The sequence below is a fragment of the Miniopterus schreibersii genome (assembly GCF_964146895.1).
Source record: "Miniopterus schreibersii genome assembly, chromosome: 1".
Taxonomy (NCBI): domain Eukaryota; kingdom Metazoa; phylum Chordata; class Mammalia; order Chiroptera; family Miniopteridae; genus Miniopterus; species Miniopterus schreibersii.
This window is the reverse complement of record NC_138101.1, coordinates 60,349,915-60,373,846: the sequence shown is the minus strand read 5'-3', so window position 1 is coordinate 60,373,846 and position 23,932 is coordinate 60,349,915. Positions and strand designations below refer to the sequence as shown.

At 38.1% G+C, this 23,932-nt stretch overlaps 1 protein-coding gene and 1 long non-coding RNA gene across 2 annotated transcripts in view; one reads left to right on the top strand and one right to left on the bottom strand.

Moving 5' to 3' along the window:
- Positions 1-804: 804 nt before the first annotated feature.
- The window catches only part of LOC308564454, a 62,775-nt gene continuing 39,647 nt past the window's right edge, over positions 805-23,932 (bottom strand). The window contains exon 4 of the long non-coding RNA XR_013999956.1: positions 805-905. This is a non-coding gene — a long non-coding RNA (uncharacterized lncRNA). The remainder of the gene's footprint in view (positions 906-23,932) is intronic.
- Positions 4,182-22,616, top strand: LOC308564443 (all-trans-retinol dehydrogenase [NAD(+)] ADH4-like). The gene is made up of 9 exons (XM_081152684.1): positions 4,182-4,320; positions 5,919-6,020; positions 7,082-7,223; positions 8,641-8,728; positions 11,932-12,163; positions 15,660-15,920; positions 19,410-19,545; positions 20,026-20,164; positions 22,297-22,616. The coding sequence occupies exons 1-9, from the start codon at positions 4,303-4,305 to the stop codon at positions 22,319-22,321; spliced, it is 1,143 nt and encodes a 380-aa protein (XP_081008810.1). The 5' UTR covers positions 4,182-4,302; the 3' UTR covers positions 22,322-22,616.

Below are 23,932 nucleotides of genomic sequence, written 5' to 3'. Positions count from 1 at the left end.
AGTCAACTGCAACTGAGAGCTGTTAGAAAGTGAAGGCATCCCAAGAAAGTACCTGTGTATTTTCATTGAGTCTTCAAAATATTCTGAATTCTAAATAACATGAAATATCAAAAAGTTCGTTGGACTTAAATTCATAATTTAAAGAGAAATTAAGACAAGAATTAATGGCATGTGACTCTTCAAAAATGTCAATGTCATGAAAGAAAAAGAAATCCTAAGAAACTGTTCACAATTAAAAGAGACAAGTGAGATATGACAACCAGGAGCAATATATGATCCTAGTCTGGATCTTGTAGTACTCATGGGGAAAACAGGCAATATATATATATATAATGTATACACATACAGAGTTTCCCACAAAACACTCTGAATAATTATAAAGGCAGTATTTATTAAAATACATTTCATTTTCAAAATGTAAAAGACAGAGAGAGTAGAAAGAAATAGCATTCACTCTTGATTTCCCACTAGCCAACTGAATTGTCTAAACTCTGAATTCTGCCATGGCCAGTTTGGCTCAATGGTTAGAGCACTGGCCCACTGACTGAAGGGTCTTGGGTTCCATTCCAGCCAAGGGCACGGACCATCCGGCCGGGCGTGGCTCAGCGGTTGAGTGTCGACCTAGGATCCAGGCGATCGGGGTTCGATACCTGGTCAGGGCACATGCCCGGGTTGCGGGCTTGATCAATGACTCTCTCATTATAGATGTTTCTATCTCTCTCTCTCCCTCTCCTTTCCTCTCTCTGAAATCAATAAAGATATATTTAAAAAAAAAAAAAAAAAAAAAAGGGCACGTACCTTGGTTGCAGGCTCTATCCCTGGCCCTGGTCTGGGTGAGGGAGGCAACCAACCAACGTGTCGCTCTCACATCTATGTTTCTCTCCCTCTTCTTCCTTCCTTTCTCTCTGAAAAGCAATGGAAAAAATATCCTTAGGTGAGAATTAAAAAATTAATAAATAAATAAACTCTGAATTCTAATCTGAGTTTCATAAATGGGCCTACCAATCAGCAGAAGGCCAATACCAAGCGTTCAGAAGAGTGTGTTAATGGCTATAGTATTTCCAAGGTAAATATTCAATTTAATCAGCATTTATAACTATCTAGTAGTTTTTAGGTCTTGGAGGCACACTCCGCAGGATTTGGAATGTAAATAAAATGCAATCATTACAGTTAAGGAGTCTGTGGGGAAGGTGTCCAAAAAGGACACAAAAAATAGAACATGAAACAGAATGAGTTTTCTTTAGGAGGTCTATGTATGTGTGAGCAGTAAGAGGAGGGGTACAAATATAGTGAGTGCTATGCGGATTCAAGGAGGGAGAAGATCTCATCTGAAGAGAAGGACTGGAAAAGGCAAAACAGGTACCTGGAGATGGACTTCAAGCATATGTTAGAATTTAGAGGGAACAGATGGCAGCAGTAGGCGTTTCAGTCAGAGCAAACAGTTTGAATAAAAGCATGGAGGCTTCAGGAAGACGTGCAGTGCATTTGAGAAAGGTCTACCTACCTTGGGTTGAGACAAAAAGAATAATTGGGAAACCTGGAAGGAAAGCCTTGAAATATAGGTTGGGTTGTAGGTAAATTGTCTTAAATGCCACAGTAAGAGTTTTTTGTTTAATCCAGTAGGAATTAGAGTTTTTGGTGGTTTTAGACTGATATGATAAAAACGATTCAGTATACTAATCTAGCACCACTTTGAAACATGAACTGGCAGAGGGAACTCTGAAAACAGGAAATCAGGAGGAGAGCTACTATGATAGTACAAGCAAGAAGCAATCAGAATTACTGCAGTGTATAATAAAAATGGAAAGAAAGAAATGAAAGGCACATGACAGGTAGAATACACAGAGCTTGTAAACAACATAGAAAATAAGATCAAGGCAGGTTTCAGAACAATAAGGAAAATGGAGGTGCTAGTGTCAAATAGGGGAGACCAAGATAGGAGTCTGGAGCCGTGAAAGAAGATAAGGTTGTTCCATGAACAGGAATACTGTTAAAATAGAGATGTCTAGCAGAGATAGAAACTCCATTCTAATGTTCATACCAAAGGGAAAGAATTCATAAAAATATGATAAGAAAAGCTAAAAAAATTAAATGCCACAGAGAAATTTTTTATTTATTTCAGAGAGAGGGGAGGAGAGAGAAAGAGAGAAACATTGATGTGAGAGAGAAACATCGAACCGTTGCCTCCCACACATGCCCTGACCAAGGATGGAACCCGCAACTGGGATATGTGCCCTGACTGGGAATCTAACCTGCCACATTTTGGTGTACAGGATCACACGACAACCAACTGAGCCACCTTAGCCAGGGCTACAAAGACATTTTTTTAGTATGTTTTTAATGATGTTTTGAGAGAGAGGAAGGGAGAAGGAGAGAGAAAAACATCGACATCAACATCAATCAGCTGCCTCCTGCATGCCCCATGCTGGGGATCAAGCCCTAAACCCGACATGTGCCATGACTCAGAATTGAACCAGAACCCAATGAGGCATAGGTTGACACTTAACCACTAAGCCACACTAGCTGGGCTACAAAGAAATTTTTAAAGGTCATTTTTTAAAAATGAGTTCACTAACAGCATTCAAGAGAACCGTTTTAATTGAGAAATAGAGATGGAACGGAGAGAAGAGTGTGGGAGTGAGAAAGTAGAAGCAAAAAGTATAAATTCTACCTCCAAAAAGTATAAGAGAACAACTTAATTAGTCTACAATAATATATTAAACTCTGGAAGAAATAGAATACTATGGGAACATTAAAAGAAATGCTCTAAAGAAAACATACTGACAGAGAAAGATGGCAAAATACATTGTTAAACTCTTAAAATACATACAACAAAGGATACTTGCATGCCTCAAAGTATGTAAAGCAAAAAGTAAGAAATGTAAGAAATGACCAGATTTATAATAATGATATTTAAACATCTCTCAGCAATTAATATAATGAGCAGGCCAAAAATCAATATGACCTGGCTCTGGGACACCACTGGTGCTTATTCTCATTAATAATCACAGAACTACAAATTAAAAACAATTACTTATCATTCCACACCACAGATCATCAAAAGTTGTAAAGCCTGGCCATTCCAAGCATTGGCGATGATGCCGCCCAGGGCAAAGTCCGATACTTTGTTGCTGGAAGGTGAAGCCATGTTGCAAAACACTTTGACCTTGTCTATCAAAGTTGAAGACTCAGCAATTCCAGCCTAGTCAAAATGTTTAGCGACCTATAGGACACTGTTTCCCACATCAGCCATGCAAGTGTGATTCCAGGGGAGCTCTGGCCCATAGCATCTGTGGTCACAGCCCCAGAAGGCTATATGCAGCACCGGGTTCTTGCCACCGGCATCCCGGGACCACTCTGAACTGTGCACACCCAGAGACCCAGAAGCAACAGGAGGTGCACGATGAGCCTACACAGCCACTGGGCCAGCGTGCTGCTCAGCAGTGATGAAAAGGTCTCCCCAGGGCTGCAACAGAGTTGAAACGGACTGGATTTTACCAGCTGCAACAAAAGTATTTCCATTTTGACTGTTGGCATCACGGTAATAGTGCATACTGGTTGTGTATTAGTCCTGAATTTTCCCAAGGAAACTTTTCAATGCAACCACTGATTCACCATAAGAAGAAAAGCAAAAAGCAAAAAAGCAAAAAGCAAAATGCAAACAGCAAAAAGCAAAAAGCAAACAGCAAAAAGCAAAAAGCAAAAAGCAAAGCAAAGAAGAAAAGAGAAAAGAAGGAAGTTAAATGATAATGAAAACAAACAGTTTCAAGCAATGTGGCTGAAAGAAACATGGAGTTGAGAGAAAAGACATGAAGGAATACATACACTAAGATTTCATTCATATAAAGTTTTAAATAAACTTACATAGGAACATAAATCATAAAGAAATGCAAGGAAGTAATTATTAGGGTTGTGAAGGGGAAGGGTGGGTACACGAAGGATTCTGGAGCAGTGGAAATGTCCTTTATAATTTTGTGTTAACTCACATGTATATGTTTCATAAACTTCTATTATCACCTTATACTTTGCAATAAAAAGAAAGAAAGTAAACAAAAATCTCCAAGTAATGACTGGGAGCAAAGGCTGTTGGCAGCTGAAATACGATACCACAAATGACGTGGTGAAATATGGGCAGAGATGTGGATCACAGCAACAAAAGGGAAAGTGATTGGACAATAAAAGAGCGGGGATGGTATTTATGCAATGACAGTTCAATCCAGAGAGAGAGAAAGCATCCCGGACAGAAGTGGAAGAACTTCTTAAATCAGAAAGAAGCTTCCAAGGCGAGTTTCCCAAAGAAAAATGGGCACTACAGGCAAAGTAAGCAAATGTACTTTTTCTTTGTTCAAGACTTCTTTTTGTATACACTTGCTAAAAGAAGCTTGAATTTAAGCCACTCTCAGAAAGAAATTCATGTAAAGTTCATCAAAATATCCCCCATGCTAGAAATTTACTCGAAGAAAATTACTGTGGATTTGCCATAATGCTTACCACAAGGGTGTTAAATTAAATGTTATTTATAATGGACAAAAAAAAGAGATTTGGGTAGCTACACTATAACCATAAAATAGAATTCGTATTTGTTAAAAGTAGTGTTAGAGAACAATATGGAAAGTATTCATAGTATATAATAAGTAGAGAAAAGTAGATTAAAAATATCACACACAATAAGATCCCATTTGGGGATGACTCAAAGTACTTATCTCATAATATTACAGGTGAACTTTATTTCTTCTGTTCTTATTTGTATCTTGAAACTTCCCATAATTAATATATATTGCATTTGTAAATAAGACTAATGATATTTTTAATTATAACTCAAAATTACATAACAACTATTAAAAAATATGTATTCCTGTTGTCAAAGACTGGGAAAATCACATCAAGAACAAAACTAGTAGCATTAGAATGAAGAATTATAGGTGTGTTTCTTTCTACTTTCTTTCAATGTTACTTATATTTAAAACTAAAAATATGTGAAGAGGCTGAATAAAATTTTAATTATATAATCCTGCTTAATTAATAAAATTAATTTGTAGACTCCTGCTTAATTTCTTTTTATACATTTTTAACCAAATTCTTGCAGAGACCAATTTTTTTAAATTTATATTCTACTGATAAATTTACTAATCATTTAAGCCTCACTTCTCAAACTTTCATGTGCATATGAATCACCTGAAGCTTGTTCAAATGAAGATTCTAATTTAGGGAATCTGGGACAGGGCTTGTAGCTCTATCACTTACCCTAGTGATGTCAGTAACTTCTGGTCCAAGCAACAATCATACTACAAACTTGTAAAAAACACATCTATGCTCTAGCAATAAGGACTCAGGTAATTCAGAGCTGATAACAAATCATTCAGTCAACAAATACTTATTGGACACCTACCCTGTCCAGACCCTATAATGTCTCCTCTCTGTTGCTGAGGGGGAGAAATATCAAGGCCTTTTATTAAGGTAAACTGTAATGCACCTGTTCCTTTCAAAAATTAAAAGACTGCCCTGGCCAGTGTGGCTCATTTGGGTGGGCGTCATAACGTACACCGAAGGGCTGCCTGTTCGATTCCTGGAGGGGGGACCTGCGGGAGGCAGCCGATCATTCTCACATCAATAGCTCTCTCCCTTCCAATCTCTAAATATCAATAAAATATTATTTTTTAAAAATTAAAATGCAAGCACTATAATGTAGATTATCTTCATATTTTCAATGAACATACCTTTTCTTTAAAATAATATAATTATATATAACATCCAGCCACAAACGCCATAACTCCTTTTCATGAAATTATGTATCAATATGTTTTTTAATTTTTCCAATAATACTCTCTCTTTCCATCTCCCTCCCTCCCATCTCCCCTCCCCACACCTCTCCTTGCCCTCTCCTCTTCTCTCCCTCACTCTCCCTCCCTCTCTCCCAGGTTATTAAATGCAAAGCAGCCATCGCCTGGGAAGCAGACAAGCCCCTTTGTATAGAAGAAGTTGAGGTAGCTCCCCCGAAGGCACATGAAGTTCGAATTAAGGTGAGTGGGGACTCTCCCTGGGCAGGACAGACAGGCACTAAGGTCAGACTTGGATTCTGCCAGGTCAAGCCTATGTGAGTTGACTGGGAGGCCCTGGAGTTCTCAGAGAGGGAATCATATCTTAGCTTCAGATAAGAACAGGCCTTATCCCAGCAGGGCTAATGATTAATTTTTTTCTCACTAGTTATTGATAATGGCCTTTAAATTTAACTAAAGTACCTTAAAATTAATCATAAACCTTAGGAATCAGATTAAGGAATTCATATTCAATTAGAATTAGTTATGCTTTCTTTTTGTTTTGCGGTTGCCAATTAAAAGAGAGCATTATTAAAAGGAAGATAGAGAATTTGCTTAAAAACAAGGGGAAACACTGAAGTGCTGCCCAGGGCCGCATAGGGTCTTGGTGCCCAGATGAAGGGGCAGGAGTGGCTGAGCAGGGAGAAGAGCCCACACTGAGTAGACAGATCATAGAAGGCAAACTGGGATCCTTTCTCCATTTTCCCCAGAGCTGGCTGGCCCGGCTTATGTTTTCCCTCCAACCCCCACAGGAAGGGTTTCTACATGAGAATGAATGCGATAGCCTCATGAGCAGAATCTTGAAAAATAAATAATATAAAGACACAACAACAATTTAGACAAACTTTTACCTGATATCTCACTTTTAACTATAAAGTTTTTATTACCTCTATTTCATTTCGTGTCGTTTCAACAAAATTTGAACAAGGCCTATAATCCTGTGACCTCTCCATTCCCTCTGCCTATTAGACTTTGTTTAAATTTTCCCTATTACCTTTGATTTCTCCTTCCCTGGAGACAGTAACTGCCAATTTTATCTCTTTTCATTATTTTTCCAATAACAGTAAAAGGCAGAAAACAAAGGTATAAGAGGAAAAGAATATATCCTAATATATATTTGGTGTTTTTCAAAGTATTATTTTTTTATTGAGTTCTAAGAGTGTTGTTAAGTCTGAAAGTGACATTGAAATTATCCTAAAATTATCCACTTAACAACCTCAGTGATATATTTACAGAAATAACTCAAGTATTCGGTTGCTTTGTAGATAATCGCCACTGGCCTATGCCACAGTGATGCCCATATCCTCAATCCTAAATTCACGAACGCTCTGTTCCCAGTGATCCTTGGCCATGAGGCGGCAGGAATTGTGGAAAGCGTTGGGCCAGGAGTGACCAGCTGCAAACCAGGTATTTTATTTTCTGATTCCAATTAAGTGGAAATGTCAGGATATTTCAGGGATAATTCCTGATAGATTCCTTTGCATGCTATATATTTGATCTCTGTTTACATAAGGGGGCCCTCTTTAACAAAGCAAAAGTGAGAACCACAATCTATCACAGTCCAAAAATGAGACTGAATGCTTGAAATCAGAATCATCTAGTACACTCTGGGGGCTATGGTCATACAGCACTGAGAAATTTACATACAGCACTGAGAAATTGCCCTATGAAGCTAAGCAACAAAGTTAAATTAAACTGAAGCATCCATGGAGCACAAATGACAACTAATAACAACCTCCTCTAAATAAACAGAAAACTAATTTAATATTATAAAGAATTCAAAGAACGAGGTAGCTCATTCTGTAGGTAGCTTAAGTGAGAAATGTTATACATATGCCAGTGTTAGCTTAAGGGTCTTTCTGGAAGTTTGAAAACTAAAAATAACATGTAAATGAAACATGCCAATGACTGAGACTGTTAACTTCAGATTTCATAACAGATCCACAAAATACGGAATATAGGCCATGAATCCTCACTTGTCAGACAGGATGGCCATTTCATTCTTTCTTCCTTTAATAAGAATGCTCCACACCTTGAGGTATATTAGTATCTTTCCATTCCAAACAAGATCATAACAACAATCACTTCTGAAAAGTTTGCATCCATGAAGGAATCTAGCCAACGTGGTCCCAGCTCTGCCACTTACTGGCACTGTGACCTTAGCCAGGTAAGTCACTTTTCTGTGACTCAGACTTCTGTTTTCTAAAGTGGGGACAATAATACTACCCATCTCAAATGGTTGTCCTGAGAATTAGATGAGACAATACAAGGAAGCAGTTAGAATGGTGTATGGCACATACTAAATGTTGAACAAATGTTCATTATGACTGGACTTTGGTAATCAGAGGATAGAAGCCATTTTTATATCAAAATTGAATAAAAAGTAGAAAATGTGGTATCTGAGAGTAAAACAAATGGTGAAACACGGTTTTGGTGTGAAAATTACTCTCCGTATCTAGCCTGTCACTCTCCACCTCTCCTATTATATAAGGATGTTCTATTCCACACAGCAGTTTAGGAATATAATAAATAATAGTTATGAAGCAGAGAGCTGCAAGGACAGCAGTCTCAGGTAGGACTCTTCACCGGATGCTAACAATACAGATTTGTTCCTTGACTGCCTAGCAGGGGAAAAAGAAAGAAAAAGTGTAGGTAATACTTGGGGAAATCAGCAATCTTGTAGCCGCCTATACTTTCTGCTGAACATAAATGTATACCATAAAGAATGGTGTTTTCCACTGATTCATCTGGTAGAAATTATTTATAGGTCACATTTATAATTAACACTTATAGGCACCATCTAACATACGGCTTTTCTTTCTAGGTGACAAAGTAATTCCACTCTACATGCCTCAATGTAAAAAATGCAAGTTCTGTTTGAGTCCACTCACAAATTTCTGTGCAAAACTCAGGTAAGCTCTATATATACTGTTAGTAAGATTATAAATTGGCACAGGTATTTTGAGCAGTACATTGGCTAAACCTAAATGAAGTTGAACATGGGCATACTTTCTACCCACCAATTCTACTCAGGTGCGTTCAAGGAACTCTTGCAAAATCACCCAAGGAGACATGCGCTACAATGTCCATTGCAACATTGTTTATAGGAGCAAACAACTGAAAAGGCACAAATGTCCATCAACAAGAGAATAGATTAACACACCCATTTTCAACCTTTTTCATCTCATGGCACACATAAACTAATAACTAAATCTGCAGCACACCAAAAAATATATTTCTTGCCAATCCAAAAAAAAAATAGGTATAATTTTGATTCATTCACACAGATAGCTATTGTTGTGTTTGTCTGTTGCCATTTTTCTATTTGACAATCTAAGGGAGAAGAGGTCAGTGCCCTGGACTAAATAGCTAGGTATTGCATATTTTAAAAATTCTTGCAGCACACCAGTTTGTCAAGGCATACAGGTTGAAAATCACTGGATTAACAAATTGCTATGCAACAACACAACAGAATCCTATGTGGCTATGAAAATGGCTAAACTTGATCTACATATATCAACATAGATTACAGCTTTCCCCCTTAACTATGGTTTCACTTTCCAAGGTTTCCATAACCCATGGTAAACTGTGGTCTGAAAATATTAAATGGAAAATTCCAGAAATAAACAATTCAGTTTTAAATTGCACGCCATTCTGAGTAGTGGGGTGAAATCTCACTTCATCCTACCCCAAAAGTGCATCATTTCTTTGTCCGGCACATATACTCCCTGACTGTTAGTCACGTAGTAACCATCTTAGTTATTAAATCAACTATCACAGTATCTCAGTGCTTGTGTTCAAGTAACCCTTATTTTACTTAATAATGGTCCCAAAGAATAGTGATGCAGGCAATTCAGATACACCAAAGAAAATCCTGAAATGCTTCCTTTAAGTGAAAAGGTATGTACGTATAGGAAAAATCATAGTATATACAGGGTTCAGTCCTATCCAAGGTTTCAGCCATCCACTGGGGGCCTTGGAACGTATCCCACAATAAGGGGGGACCACTGTGATCTCACACAAACAATGTTAAGGGAAAGAAGCAAGTTGCTGACAAATATGTTCAGTAATGTGTCACATACAAAAGCAATATCATACATTGTTTATGGTTACATGTGTATTAGTAAAGGTATAAATACATCACTGGAATGATAAATGCCAAGTTCGGAATAGCAGCTACTTCTAAAGGAGAGGAGAGAGGAATGCAATGAGGCACAGTAAAGTAATTTATTCCACCGCCACATAGATATGTCTTAGAGCTAAATTTTGTTGTTGTCTTTTGTTTTGTTTGTTTTTAAAAAACATATCTTTATTGATTTCAAAGAGAGACAGTAACATCAATGATGAGAGAGTCATTAATTGAGCCCGCAACCCGGGCATGTGCCCTGACAGGGAATCAAACCCCGATCACCTGGATACCAGGTCAACGCTCAACCGCTGAGCCACGCCAGGCTGGGCTAGAGCTAAATTCTGAATCCAGGCCATAAGTTCCAGAGTCCAAAATCTTTTCTTTTTCCTTAAAGATTTTGTATGGATTTTTAGAGAGAGGACAGGAAGAGAGCACAGGGAAAAACATCCACTCGAAAGTGAAACATCAATGGGCTGCCTCCCACATACCTGAAACCCAGGGGATTGAGCCTGAAACCCAGGAATGTGCCCTGACCCAGACTCAAGCTTGCAACCTTTAGGTGGCCAGGATGACCCCAGCCAACCGAGCTACATCAGCCAGCCCAAAGCTGAATCACTTTATTCCTTACTTTACTGAAACTATAGAAAGATTTATTTGTCCTTAATGGTTACTAAAACTAGTGGTCCTACACTTACATTTATTCCTCTGCCTCAATCTCCTCATCTATGAAATGGGGATAATAATAAGGCCTATTTCACAGGGTTGTTGTAGATGTTCAAAGAATTAATACAGCCTTTTGCAAACATTTAATGAAATAACAGATTTGGACAGTGACCATCAATTCTTTCTGACATCACAAAAAGGCAGATAAGGCATTATGTGCCTCCAGATGAAAATACACACCACCACCTTTGAAGTAAGCCTACAAAAATATAAAACCCAAATCAGGTCAAGCATTTAGATAAAACATACTAGAGGAAATTCAGGGATGGAGAAACATGTTAAACCAGATTATAGCGATGCAATCAAAAAATCCAGAATGAGGAAAACTACAGGACCAATGACTCTTCAAAAACTAAACTGCAAGAAAAAAAGGGGGGGAGAGGTGAAAATCTGGAAATTAAAAGGGATTTAAGAGATATAGCAACCAAATGCAATCTGTGGACTTACACACATTTTTTTATCTTTTAGAGATATATACTGAAATACAGTGTTTCTCCCAAAAATGTGTACACACTTTGAATGATTATAAAGTCAGTGTTTATTAACATACAGCTCATTTTCAAAATTAAGTGAGCTGTTAAAGTGTGCACACATTTTTCAGGCACACTCTGTATTTATGATGAAATAGTGATGTCTGGGATTTCCTTCAAGATAGTCCAAAATGGGGAGAGGGTAGTTGGTGGTGTGGGGGATGGAGGTGGGTAATGGATGAAACCAGATCAGCCATGAGTTGCTAATTGCTGAAGATGCGAGATGCTTACATGGGGATTCATTGTGCTATTCTTTGTATATTTATATTTGTTTGAATTTTCCATAATAACAATTTTTAAGAATACATGTAAAGCCCTTAAAAGGGCTTCTGGCACATAAAAAGTATTCAATAAAATGTTTACTATTCTCATCATTATTATCTTTAGATGACTCCTACTACATATAATATATTGTGTATTATATTATACACATTATTTACATTATATTTTATACATTTTTACATTATGTTTTTACTCTACATTATAGTATATTATATATAATAATTATATAAGATTACATGTTATTTAAATGATATTTAATTACAAATTTTATGATATATAAATATATATGTGTGTGTGTGCGTGTTTGGACAAAAAGTCTCAAGACATTTTCTCTATGTCTCCATATCACAAAACTGTCATAACTAATACATAATGCTTAACTTTTTTTTCAGGAAAGTAATCAGTGATCCATTACTTTCTCTTTTTTGTATATATTTTTTTAATTCTCTAGTCCATTCAAAAATCCTCTTGTTCAGCAAGAAGTAATGGAAGACAAAACCAGCAGGTTTACCTGCAAAGGAAAACCAGTTTACCATTTCTTAGGGGCCAGTACCTTCTCTAAGTACACTGTCGTATCAGATGCTAATCTTGCAAAAATAGACGATGATGCAGATTTAGAGAGAATCTGTCTGCTTGGATGTGGGTTTTCAACTGGCTATGGAGCTGCAATCAACAATGCCAAGGTAAAATGGTTAATCACCAGCTTCTATAAAATAGAAGTTATTAGGAGGCAGCGTGATAAAGCAGCTAGCATTGACTTCAAACCCTGGCTCTGCCTTTTATCACCTCTGTGATTTTAGGCAAGTTATTTAACCTCTCTACTCCTATCTCTCTATAATAATAACTACTACAAATTACTGTGGGAATAATTAAATCATATTACATATGTAAGACATCTGGTCCAGTGCCTGTCATATAGTTGGCAACCAATTCATGTTAATTTATTTTTCTATACTAGTACGTTATATTACAGACTGTCCCTAATTTAAATACAGCCTGCTTAAATATGTCCCCTAAATATGAATTCTCATCCTGGGACAGCAGACCCAGTCAAGAGACAACAGAAACTATAGAGACCCACCCATCTGCATATGCCCACTCCTACCTTCTCCCTGATGGGACAGATTCCTCTCCCTAAACTGCAGTAAGTCATCTCTGCTTCTCACCCTATCCTTTTGTGGCTCCAATGGAGGGTCTCAGATGGCAGCCTTAACGGTGACAAGATATGCCCCTGGAATCCCATATTAGAGTTTATAAGCTTTTCAAAGCTGTTTAAGAGACTAGAGAGATATCAGTATCCCTCAAATAATCTCCTTATTTAAATCTCCTTGACATCAGTCTTCATCCCTTGACTCACAATTGCAAAATGCAACTAAAATTGGTCTTTCTAAACAACATATCTGCCTATTTCACTCCCCTTTCATTACTCCTCTTTTCCTTAACTGGTTCTCCTTACTTCTCCTTGCCCAGGCTCACTGTTCCCCCAGCCTTGCCTCCAGTCACTGGGGCCTCTGGGTTTTGCACACCTTGCTCCCATCAACATGCCTGGAGAGCACCCCCACCTCTCTGGCTGACTTTTTGTATTTGTCAGTTCCTGTTGGAAAATTATTCCAGCCTTTTAGGCATGCATTAGGTGCCCTCCCAGTTTTCTCCAAAGTACCTGTGTTTATTCCTGTCTACCTTCTTATTACACTATAGAGAGACTTCCCATTATTTCTCCTTCCTATGAGACTATTTGTTCCTTGAAGGCAAGAACTCTCTCCTGTTCATTGTGCTATCTCTGGAGTCTAGCCCTATGCCTGGCACATAGTAGGAATGTGACAACTTTTCAGGGAATGAATGAACAAAGCTAGGTTCATATGCAACCCTTAAAACATTGGGGTGAGGTTTGGTCCTCAGTTTTGTGACAAAAATTCCATTTTATCAAGTTGCTTGCAGTTGTTCGGTGTCAAGGAAGCAAAGTCGGCCTAATGAAAATAAGAGGCTGATCTAGTAGCCAGAATATCAAGGCATGACTTTTCATTGAGAATTATATTGGCCAAGTACACAAGGATGATGCTCTTGGCCATCAGCATATCATCTACCTCCAAAACATCATCTGTTCATCATTCATTCACTCACTCATTAATAAAAATTAAAAGGTGTATGGGAAGCCACACTACAATCTGAAGGCTCCTGGAGGAAAGGTGTTAGTGGGGTGGATTAACAGCCCATGTGACTTGGGCAGTCAGGGCACATTCTCCTGTAGATAGCGCTGGAGTCCCGGGGAAGAGCTATTGCTCTTTGGGCTACACACATCCCCTTTTCTGGACTCCATGCAGACTCTCACCTTCTACTACTATAATCTTTCTTCGGGAATAACAACACTAGAGCTTCAGCTACTGTTTTCTTTTAAATCTACTCAAAGTTGATCTAAATTCCCAGGACATGTTCCTCTTGCTGCTGAGGAACAGCTAAACCACCTCAGGGTCAGAAGCAGCTCTAGAAGAAAAATAACTCCTAGAACCAAGTAAACGGAAGTGAAGTAGCAATAATTCTAGACAAAAGGCAAGACCCTTAATAAAGTTTAATTTACTTCTCGGAAGAAAAGTGATGCAACAACTCTGTATAATTATTGGGGACCTCCCACAGCAGCACCAGAACCCGGGTTCATTTTAATTTGCTCATATCCTTGATGGCCAAATTAATCACATTTCACAGAGATCTTTGGAAGTATGCAAATGTCCTGAAACAGTGTTGTGTGCAGATAGAAAATCAAATGGGGAGGGCATATTTTATAGTGACCACCCCAGTACTGCAATCTAAAGCGCTTTTACACATTGGGGTCTGGCTATATGATACAACTAGTGCAGTGTATTCAATTTGTACACTGTTGTGAGCTGGCCAGAGAATCCAACTACTGCACACAACATTGCTGCAGTGGGAAAAACGCATTTCCACTCTCGATGAGACGGGCAAGCTTCTTAGCACACTCTCTGCAGAAATATACACAGTGTCCCAAAAAAATGTATAAACACTTTAACAGCTCATAGCTCAATTTTGAAAATAAAGTGCATTTTAATAAACATTGCCTTTATAATTACTCAAAGTGTGTGCATACATTTTGGGGAGATACCCTATATTTGGAAATAAACTAAACACATGCCACAATAATACAGTAAATAGTACAGTGTATATAAAACATTATTCTGAATATTTACACATATATTTTTATTCCCCCTGAATAGCATACCCAATATCATGCATAAAGTAAAAGCGCATTCTCTCTATTTCTTAGCAATTTTGTTTCCGATACTTCTGGAGGGCACATATTTTTCTTTCCCTTTTGTTTATGCTTTAATTTAAACAGTTTCTCTTCATCATTAGAAAATATTAATTAAGCATCTCTCTATGCAGCATTTTTTTTTTTCCCACTACCTCACTCTACAGAGTAACATATTCAAGTTGGCACTACTTTTTGATTGAAGAACCAAGGAAAGTTTGTGGGGAGAGTGTTATTTACGTCAAGCCAAAAATATAGATTATACTCTTATTAAAGGAATTAAGGTGAAAAGTACAGCAGGCTGAAGGAACAGCATGAACTAAGACATGAGGAAAAGAAAGTGTGACAGTTTGTTTTGGCTGTGTACTGAGAATATCACGGAGATAAAATCGGAAGGTGATAGGGGTCAGATAGTAAAAAGCCTCCAATGCCATGCAGCCATGCAAGGAAATGTGGATCTCATTACATTTAAATAAACTGATCATTGGGATGACTGAGTTAATTCGCACTTAGAGAAACATTAGTGCTCATTCAAAACTGTGACATTAACACAACCAAATAAGGCCCATTAGAAATACAGAAATCAAATTACTTCTCATCTATTTAAAAGGACAAACAATGAAGCCTTTGTAATCTGTGAACTTTCTAATTTTGTTGTGATAACACTAAAAAAGAAAACAAGGAAATGATTTCCACTTGGGCTTGTTCCTTATAAATTGATGATCCTAATGGCCCTCAAACGATTCTCCAAATTTAGTCAGTGACTCATTCATTTTCCCATGATACATTTCCCAAGTGTGGCTACATCACTTAGTCTTAGTCTTAGTCTTAGAATATTCCTGTGCCCACCTCACCCTGCACCTTTAAAAAAATGTGGGACCAGCTGCTTTAAGTTAACATGATTTTCCTGTATGCAGGTTACCCCAGGTTCTACTTGTGCCGTCTTTGGCCTGGGAGGCGTCGGCCTTTCTGCTTTAATTGGTTGTAAAGCAGCAGGAGCTTCCAGAATCATAGCTGTTGATATCAACAGTGAGAAGTTTGCAAAGGCCAAAGCCCTGGGAGCCACTGACTGCCTCAATCCTAAAGACCTACAGAAACCCATCCAGGAGGTCATCATTGAAATGACCAATGGGGGTGTGGATTTTGCACTTGACTGTGCAGGTGGATCTGAAGCCATGGTATGTATATTTGTATAATACTACATAAGAAATAATATTTATTAACATCAATCAACATTGATAGTTGTATTAATGTATTTATTCATTTCATATTTAATATTAATATATTTATAGGTCTATAAATTATGTTTATATATTAAACAATGTTTATTAATAATATATTAGCTATTGTGTAGTGTATTATAATTGGTATTTATCTATTAATAATTATTACTGATTACTACTCATATGTTATTATTAATAAATATTTATTTATTAATATGTTATTAATATTTATATTTCCACATGAAATTCAGAGAAAATTTAGAAATGAAATTTGTTAAAGAATTGTGCCTGGAAGAAGTGAGCAAAAAAATGATAAAAGGATAGGCAGATTTTAAGGAGGAGTAAGAGAAAGGACCTCTGTCGCCCTAACAGCAGAAGGTACCCCCTCCCATCAAAAGCAGAGCAGGGAGAGGCCAGCAACCTACACACAATCCAGTTCTGTCCATTGGACTCAATAAATGGGGTGCAAAATTAGGTCCAAATTACTTATTCTAATTTTCAACATACTAAATACACACACACTGCAAAACTAAAAACTCAGTCTTTTCTTCCTAAACACTACAATTTTGTATCACTCAGATTTCTTCTCTTAGGACAGGCTCCCTGACTTGCAGGGCCCGTGAAGCTACCCCTGTCTATTCTATTCTAACCTGGAAAGCGGAAAGAGCCAACCTCAGGGGCAGCAGATGGAAAAGTTAACTTGCCAGAGTGTCTAGGCTTTTATTTACACTTTCGTTCAGCATGGCTCCTAACACCCTCCTCTAGGGAAGGTATAAAAATAAAATTCTGTACTTCAATCAGGAGCTGGTGAGGTCCCAGAACAGAGCGGGGACCAGGAAGAGCTGCTGAGAGCAGCAGGCTGCCATTCCTGGATCTTTCCTCCCAGAATGGTTTCATTGTAATAATATAACTGGTTGAAGGAGGATGTGGAAGGTAATAAGCACTCAGTAAATGTTAGCTCTTACTGACAATTCATGCATTAAGAGCTCCTGTCCTGCACTGCTCCCTGGGTTCAGAGATTCAGGGCCTGTCCTTGGCACGTGCAGCTTGCAATGTGCCACATCCATTCCTCCACTTTTCACAGCTCAAATTTCTTATAAACATTGAAATTCAGCCTATTTCCCTTATTTCCGTAGTACAGATATTCTCAACACTGGCTATACTTTTTAAGTGCCTGGGGAGTTGTTGTTTTTTAGAATCGGTGAATTGACACACCTTAGATATTCTCTAGAGTTGGGGGCCTAGGTGCCAGTATTTTTTACAAGTTTCTCAAGGTGGGAACCACAGACCTAAAACTTCACTAGTTCTATTATAAATGGATTTATTATACCAAGAAATGTATCATAATTCTGGAATAAAATTACACTAGAGAAAGCAAATTTTGAAACATGTAGGTGATTTAATCACAAAAAGATGAGCTAGTTACCTATCCTTTCACCAAAAGTTTCCATAACAAAAAAAGTTAAATTTCTGGGTTATAGAGGATATTACACTAATGGCTATGAACTTGATTTAAATGATCTCTCATGCTCTAAAGTAGCCTAAAGAACGCAAGAGAAAAATAGAAAGTTACAATAATTGACAATATTATAAGATTGTGAGAATTCAAAATAATTCTCATCAAAAATTATCAGAGGCTACTAAATCAAAACCTGAATTTGCATATAATACCCATTTAAGTCATTATGGAGGTTAATTCCTTGCTTGGAGCAAAACTCAGAAATGTAGAAAAAGCAATAGGAAAAACATTTAGAAACAAAACAGAAATCAATGTAAGTGACCCAATCTGGTTTGGCTTGGGGTTAGAGGGTTGGCCCTGGGACTGAAGGGTCCCGGGTTCAATTCCAGTCACCGAAGGTACCTTGGTTGCAGGCTCAACCCCGGCACCGGTCGGCACACGTGCGGGAGGTGACCAACTGACGTTTCTCTCTCTCTTTCTCCCTTCCACTCTCTCTGAAAAGCAATGGGAAAAGTATCCTTGGATGAGCATTAAAAGAAAAAGAAATCAATGTAAGCAGCTACCTTAAGGTGACCAGTATTACCTGTGGTCTTTTCCCCTCAACATGAATCTATGTTGTTACATAAACAAAAATGGTTCTGCCATATAAAAATTGCAAAAGGTGGAAGTTTCTATTTAGAAATGTTACAAATTCTCAAAACAATAAATAAACACATAATCAAGTAAAAATTTCAGAATAGATTCTAAAACTTCTAGGGCACTATCTTCTGTCATTAGTATGACAGGGAGAGAGAAGATGGAGACAATTTACTATACTTCAAATTCCTTGTTGCACATAATGATCAGTGATGAAAAAGAACTCTACTTCCTATTGGAACTTCTATAAAAGTAAAACTGCCCCCACAGGTCAGAGTCTAGCTGCCTGCTGACTACGGCAACGGATGGGGGACAAAGTCTACATTCCTCTTCTACAACACTAGTCTCAAACACATTCTGTTTATTTACCATAGGACTCTTAAGTGGAATGGCCCTCCACAGGTTGTCTTCTTAAACTTATTTACACTTCCAGTCTTCAGAGTTTTATCTTCATCCCAAACAGGCAGCAGGCTAAGATAACAATGTTTTCTCTTTCTCTCATGCAAAGCTCAATGCAACTCCCCCAGGCCACTGTGTTCTATGTGGTGAGCCACCAATCAAGGAAGTTCAAATTTGTGGCTTCACCATCTCAACATGAGGTCCTCCTGGTTGTTACACAGGAGAAGGGACAGGTGGCAGGATGTACACTGGCTGTTCTGTTTTGGCTATGAAATGACACATCACTTCTGCCAAAGCACATTGGCCAGAACAGGTCATACAACTCCACCTAACTGCAAGAAAGCATTAAAAAAATGGAGGGAAGCAGATGAAATGTTTCATGAGAAGCCAGTGTCATTTTAACTGTTTTGCCCTCTATTTTAAATGGCATTTATTTTCATTTATCCTACATTGAGATCCACTAAATTTACAGAATATGCCTCATCTTAGATTCTTTTGAATAATCACCATCTCTCCATGACTTTAAAGATTTTGATTCTATGTCCCCGGAAATTGCAAAATTTTACAATACCTTGTCAAATACCAGGTCAAAACCTTGTCGACTTGATTTTGCAATATCGTCTATTGATCTTTCTTAATTTCATATATGTGTATATTTCTTGATATACAATGATATGAATTCAGCGTAACTATGGTATTACACAGGCTGAAATCATATGTTCTGTTTCTTTCTAACATCGTCTTTGATGAAGCTCTAAAGTTTATTGAATGCTCTATGTGAAACCAAGCCTCAAGCCTCAATCTACAACACTATGACCTCATGAGACTGACTCCCATGATCTCATAAGCAGAGTTGTTTCAATTTTCCCTGAAACATAGTACATAGGCACACTAAAGACATGTTCTACTTTTCTATTTACTCGGCTAGTCTTTTCTGTTTGACCTTTCAGAAAGCAGCCCTGGATTGCACAACAGTAGGTTGGGGATCCTGTACTCTCATTGGAGTAGCCATTGGTGACAAAGGATTGACTGTTTCTCCAATGGACATACTAATGGGCCGTACTATCAATGGATCAGCTTTCGGTGGTCAGTTGTTTTTTCCTTTTAATTTTCTCCATACTGGTACTCAAATTGTTATAGCAAAGGTTATCGAATAAAAAGTAAAATAACTTGCCTAAATATAGAGTCCCAAGAATAAATCTAAAGACTACACAAAAGCTATTCTCTTAATTACTTGAAAGTAAAGACTTTGACCAGAAGGATAACTAAAATTTGCAAACTGAAATTCTATTTGCACGAAAATGAACAAACATAGAGGAACAAAAGGCAAACTTGGACCAAGTAGACATAAATTCTTATCTAGAAATAAAAAATAATCTTAACTTTTTCCTATGAAGAAAATTTTAAAGTAGGTAAAATTATAGAAAATTAAAAATGATAGGGGTTTTCATCTCTTTGGAGCAAGCTAAATCTGACCAAGTAATTTCATTCATTCAACAAACACTGATAAACTACCTGTTCATGTCCAGCACCATGTGTTTATTTGGACTTTTGGCCAAATTATAGGTTGGAAAGGCAGAGATTCTATCCCAAAGCTGGTTACTGATTACAAGAATAAGAAGTTCAACCTGGATGCATTGGTGACCCATACCTTGCCTTTTGAAAAAATCAATGAGGCATTTGATCTAATGCACCAAGGAAAAAGGTAAATTACCAAACAGAAGGGTAAGTGGTTTCAAAAGCTTTTATAATGATTCTATTTTTATCTGATTTTAAAAACTAATCAGTTTCTTTTCTGACATTTTCCACATCATCAGACAAACCAGAGGTTTTTAAAAGATGAAACAGTGGCCATTTGGGGTGGGGGACCACTTCCTAGGTTCCTACTCTGTTTCCATAATGAACACTGCCATACACTGTTCCAACATCGAGGGGTGGTGTAAACTGACACATATTTTTCTTTCACAAACAATCACTTAGTTGAGGCTGCTCCTTAGAGAGGTTTCTATATTATACCATGAGGACCCTCAGTGCAACATAGTCATGACTTGAATCATTACATTCTACAATTTGACAAAGAGTGCACACTGTAGGCCCATCTTTACTAGAATCAAGTGAAAACCATAGAGATGTGAGGAGTGAGTGGCAGGTATCAGATGCTTAAAGGATGTCCCAACTCTCTCATTACCTTGCTTTGTCATAGGTCTCCTATAACATACATCTCATCCACAAGTTTAGTTCTGTTGTGCTCCCTTGGCATGGACCCTGAGAACTGATTTATCAAAATGTCCCAAGTGGGGGATCCCTAGAAACTGAGGAGTAAGACTAGGATCAGTGATTTTGGTTAAAATGATGGAACAGAGCCTTGATCAATAGAAATAAAGGGCAAGACACCAGAAACAGTGTGGCACAGAGGAGATGCAGGACAAAAACTCAAAGAAAAGAGAATACTTTAGAAAAGAAGGGGAGAGAGGGGAATCCTAAAGTGAAATGACAGGAGTTTGAAATAGAGAAGCAATGTGACAAACGAAGAAAATAGGTCCATAGTGTAAGGACCTAGGCTACTTCATGGAGTAGAAACCTGAGAAAATGTCCCTACTGACTGATATGAACTCCCTAATTTGAAACATGTTAGCTACAACATATCAAAAAGATGTTCAATGAAAAGAAATCAACATTATTTTTTAAGCTACACTAAGTGACTTAGTGTAAAAGCTCAGAAATATCTTGCACCATCTCAAAATCCCTGTATTCCTCAAATTAGGAGTTGGGTTGGGTTTGGGGCCTTGGACCTTGGCACTTATAGTTCTTCCACCAAAACCCATTTGCCTCTAGCGTTCTCAGTCATGGATATACCCAACAAGGAATGCTAAGCGGCAGCCAAAGGGAAAATGTTGCATTGCTTTAGTAATAACTGGTCAAGTCTCCCATACTCTTAAAATAGGTGTGATAATCACTGGTAGAATGGAGACCTAGGGGAAACACCTGAATGAGGCCTCCTGCTCTCCCTCTGGCCCACTGAGAAGACCACCTGACTGCCCACACAGATGGAAAGGTGGCAACAGGCAAGGCAGAGGGTGGGCCTTCCCACGTGTGCTTACCAGATGGGTACAGGTAACACAATTGAGGACAGGCTCTCGTGTCATACAAACTGCACAGTAGCAAGGAAGTGGAGGAGAGGAGATGGGATACAACAATGGACTGGTCTGTTAAGGTGCAGTGACGCTGACTCATGGTGAGGAAAGGACACAGGTTCTCCCTCCACAGGGAGGTGGAGCTTCCAGTCCCTGAGTGAAGAAAACACTTATGCATGGCAACCCACAGCTCCAGCAGTAAGGTCCAAAGGAAGGAATTCCTTCTCCTTCAGGTTATTCCCCATTTTGCTACTACATGTAGAAGGACTTAATCAGGGGGAGGAATATTTGGTTTCTCAGAAAGCAGTTTCCCAACATACCAACCACCTCCTCTTTTATGCCCAATGTGCCCTGGGCTACAGGAAAGCCAAGAGCAGGGACTATTCCAAGACGAAATCGTCACTACCACATGGCTATGCTCTACTTCTCCACAGCACCACTAGGCAACAACACCACAAAGTCCTCCACTGGGGCCAAGTGAGGGTCCCCAATTCTCACCCAGCTTATTGGCATTATATATAAAGTATTATCAATGCCAGAAATAAAAGTGTATAACAAGAGAAAAGAAATTAAGCTTACCAAATTGTGTGTCTATAAAGAAAGATTAAATCAACTCCTGAAATGAAAACACTAAAATTATTTGTGAGTTTTGGTTAAATTTATGATGAAAATTATACATAATTTTCAATATAATTGTTGACAGCATTCGGACAGTCCTGATCTTATGAAGAACCCAGGAACAATTTGGAAGACTATCTGACTGAATCTGAACCTGTCTTCTTAATTTATCATCTGATATGATGAACCAAGGATCACCATGAATTTAAACAAATATTTACAGTTAACATCTCAATATCAAATAGCTATAAAGATTACAGCATTTTAATAAAACACGTTAATATTTCCTGTGTTAAATAACTATCATAACTGGTGTGTTTGTGAATAGAATCATATCATGTTTGGGAGCTGTTAAAAACTAGTTCTGGAGAAGTGGGAGTAAAGAATAAAAGGGTAATAAAAAAACTAGATTGGCTACATAGTCACGATTTTTTAAGGTAGGTGAGACATATATGGGGCTTCAGTATACTTTTCTACTTTTGTATATGTTTAAAATTTTCCATAATAAAAAATTTTACTGGAAAACATCACATGTATATGTAAAAAATGTACATATATCTTTAAAATATGTATCACATATATAATGCTGTTATGTAATTTCTGAGTTCCAATAAAAAACAAGCTACTCTTCGTTAATGAGCTGCTAAGTAATTTCCCTTCTAACATCTGTTCATTTCTTTTCACTTAGCCCCATTTTACCTCTGTGTACTATAATCACAAGTAGTAGGATATCAGAAGCTATATAAATAAATACTATGAAACTGAATGCTTTTAAAAAGAAAAAACACATCTATACTCTCAATTTTCCATCTTTATTAGGTAATTGCCCTTTTTATCTTTGATCATTTTTACAGCATATGTTTAGAGCTTTACAGAGTTTAATTATCTGTAATTTGCACTAAGTAATCTATTCCCTATAGTCAACTAAAAGTGAAAAAAAGCAATGTGCTGAAAGTAATGTAAGCAGGATATTTATAGCTACAAGATTTAATAGATAATAAGATTTATATGAAAAACAAAATAAGAGTTTTCAAATGATTACACTCATACATTGCACATGACCAGTTAAAGGATAAGAGAAGTGTAGCTGATTGAACATATTTTGCCTAAAGAACACTGAAGAAACAATGTAGAGACTGGGAAGAGAGGGGCAGTCGCAGAAAGGGTCAGTCCCCATGGAGCTGATGCTCAGCTAAGAGGACAGAGTGATATTGACTGCAAAAAGCTACCTCCCCTTGGGAGTGTGGGCTTGCATCCCCACCTCGGGGTCCCAAACCCAGAGCAGCAGAGACTGGAAGGAGAGTCCAAGTAGCATTGGGCAGAGGGACCCAGGGGAACAGCATTGAGAACCTGGGTCTATACCTTCCCAGTAAAAGAGCACACCTGTTGTTGACAGCACCAGCAGGAGAGGTTCACCCTAGGCTCTGACTGCTGGAAAGGCTGCACTGTGGTGTTTGCTCAAAAAAAGGGGAGGCCTGAGGACTGTACCCAGCAGTGACTTTGAGGGACCCTCTGCTTTCCTGAAAGGCAACATGCAAAGCCCCAGATAGCGACTAAACTGTGTGGTGTGGGGAAAGGGGAGAGGTTATCCCACCTCAAGTGCGGGGTTGGAACCCCTCCCCCCACCTGTGGAACCAAAGGGATTGCTCCATCCTGTGGCCTTGGTGGCAGGGCAGATCGGGGATTTTTGACTCGCAATGAGGAGAGTTGGGAGCAGGAGT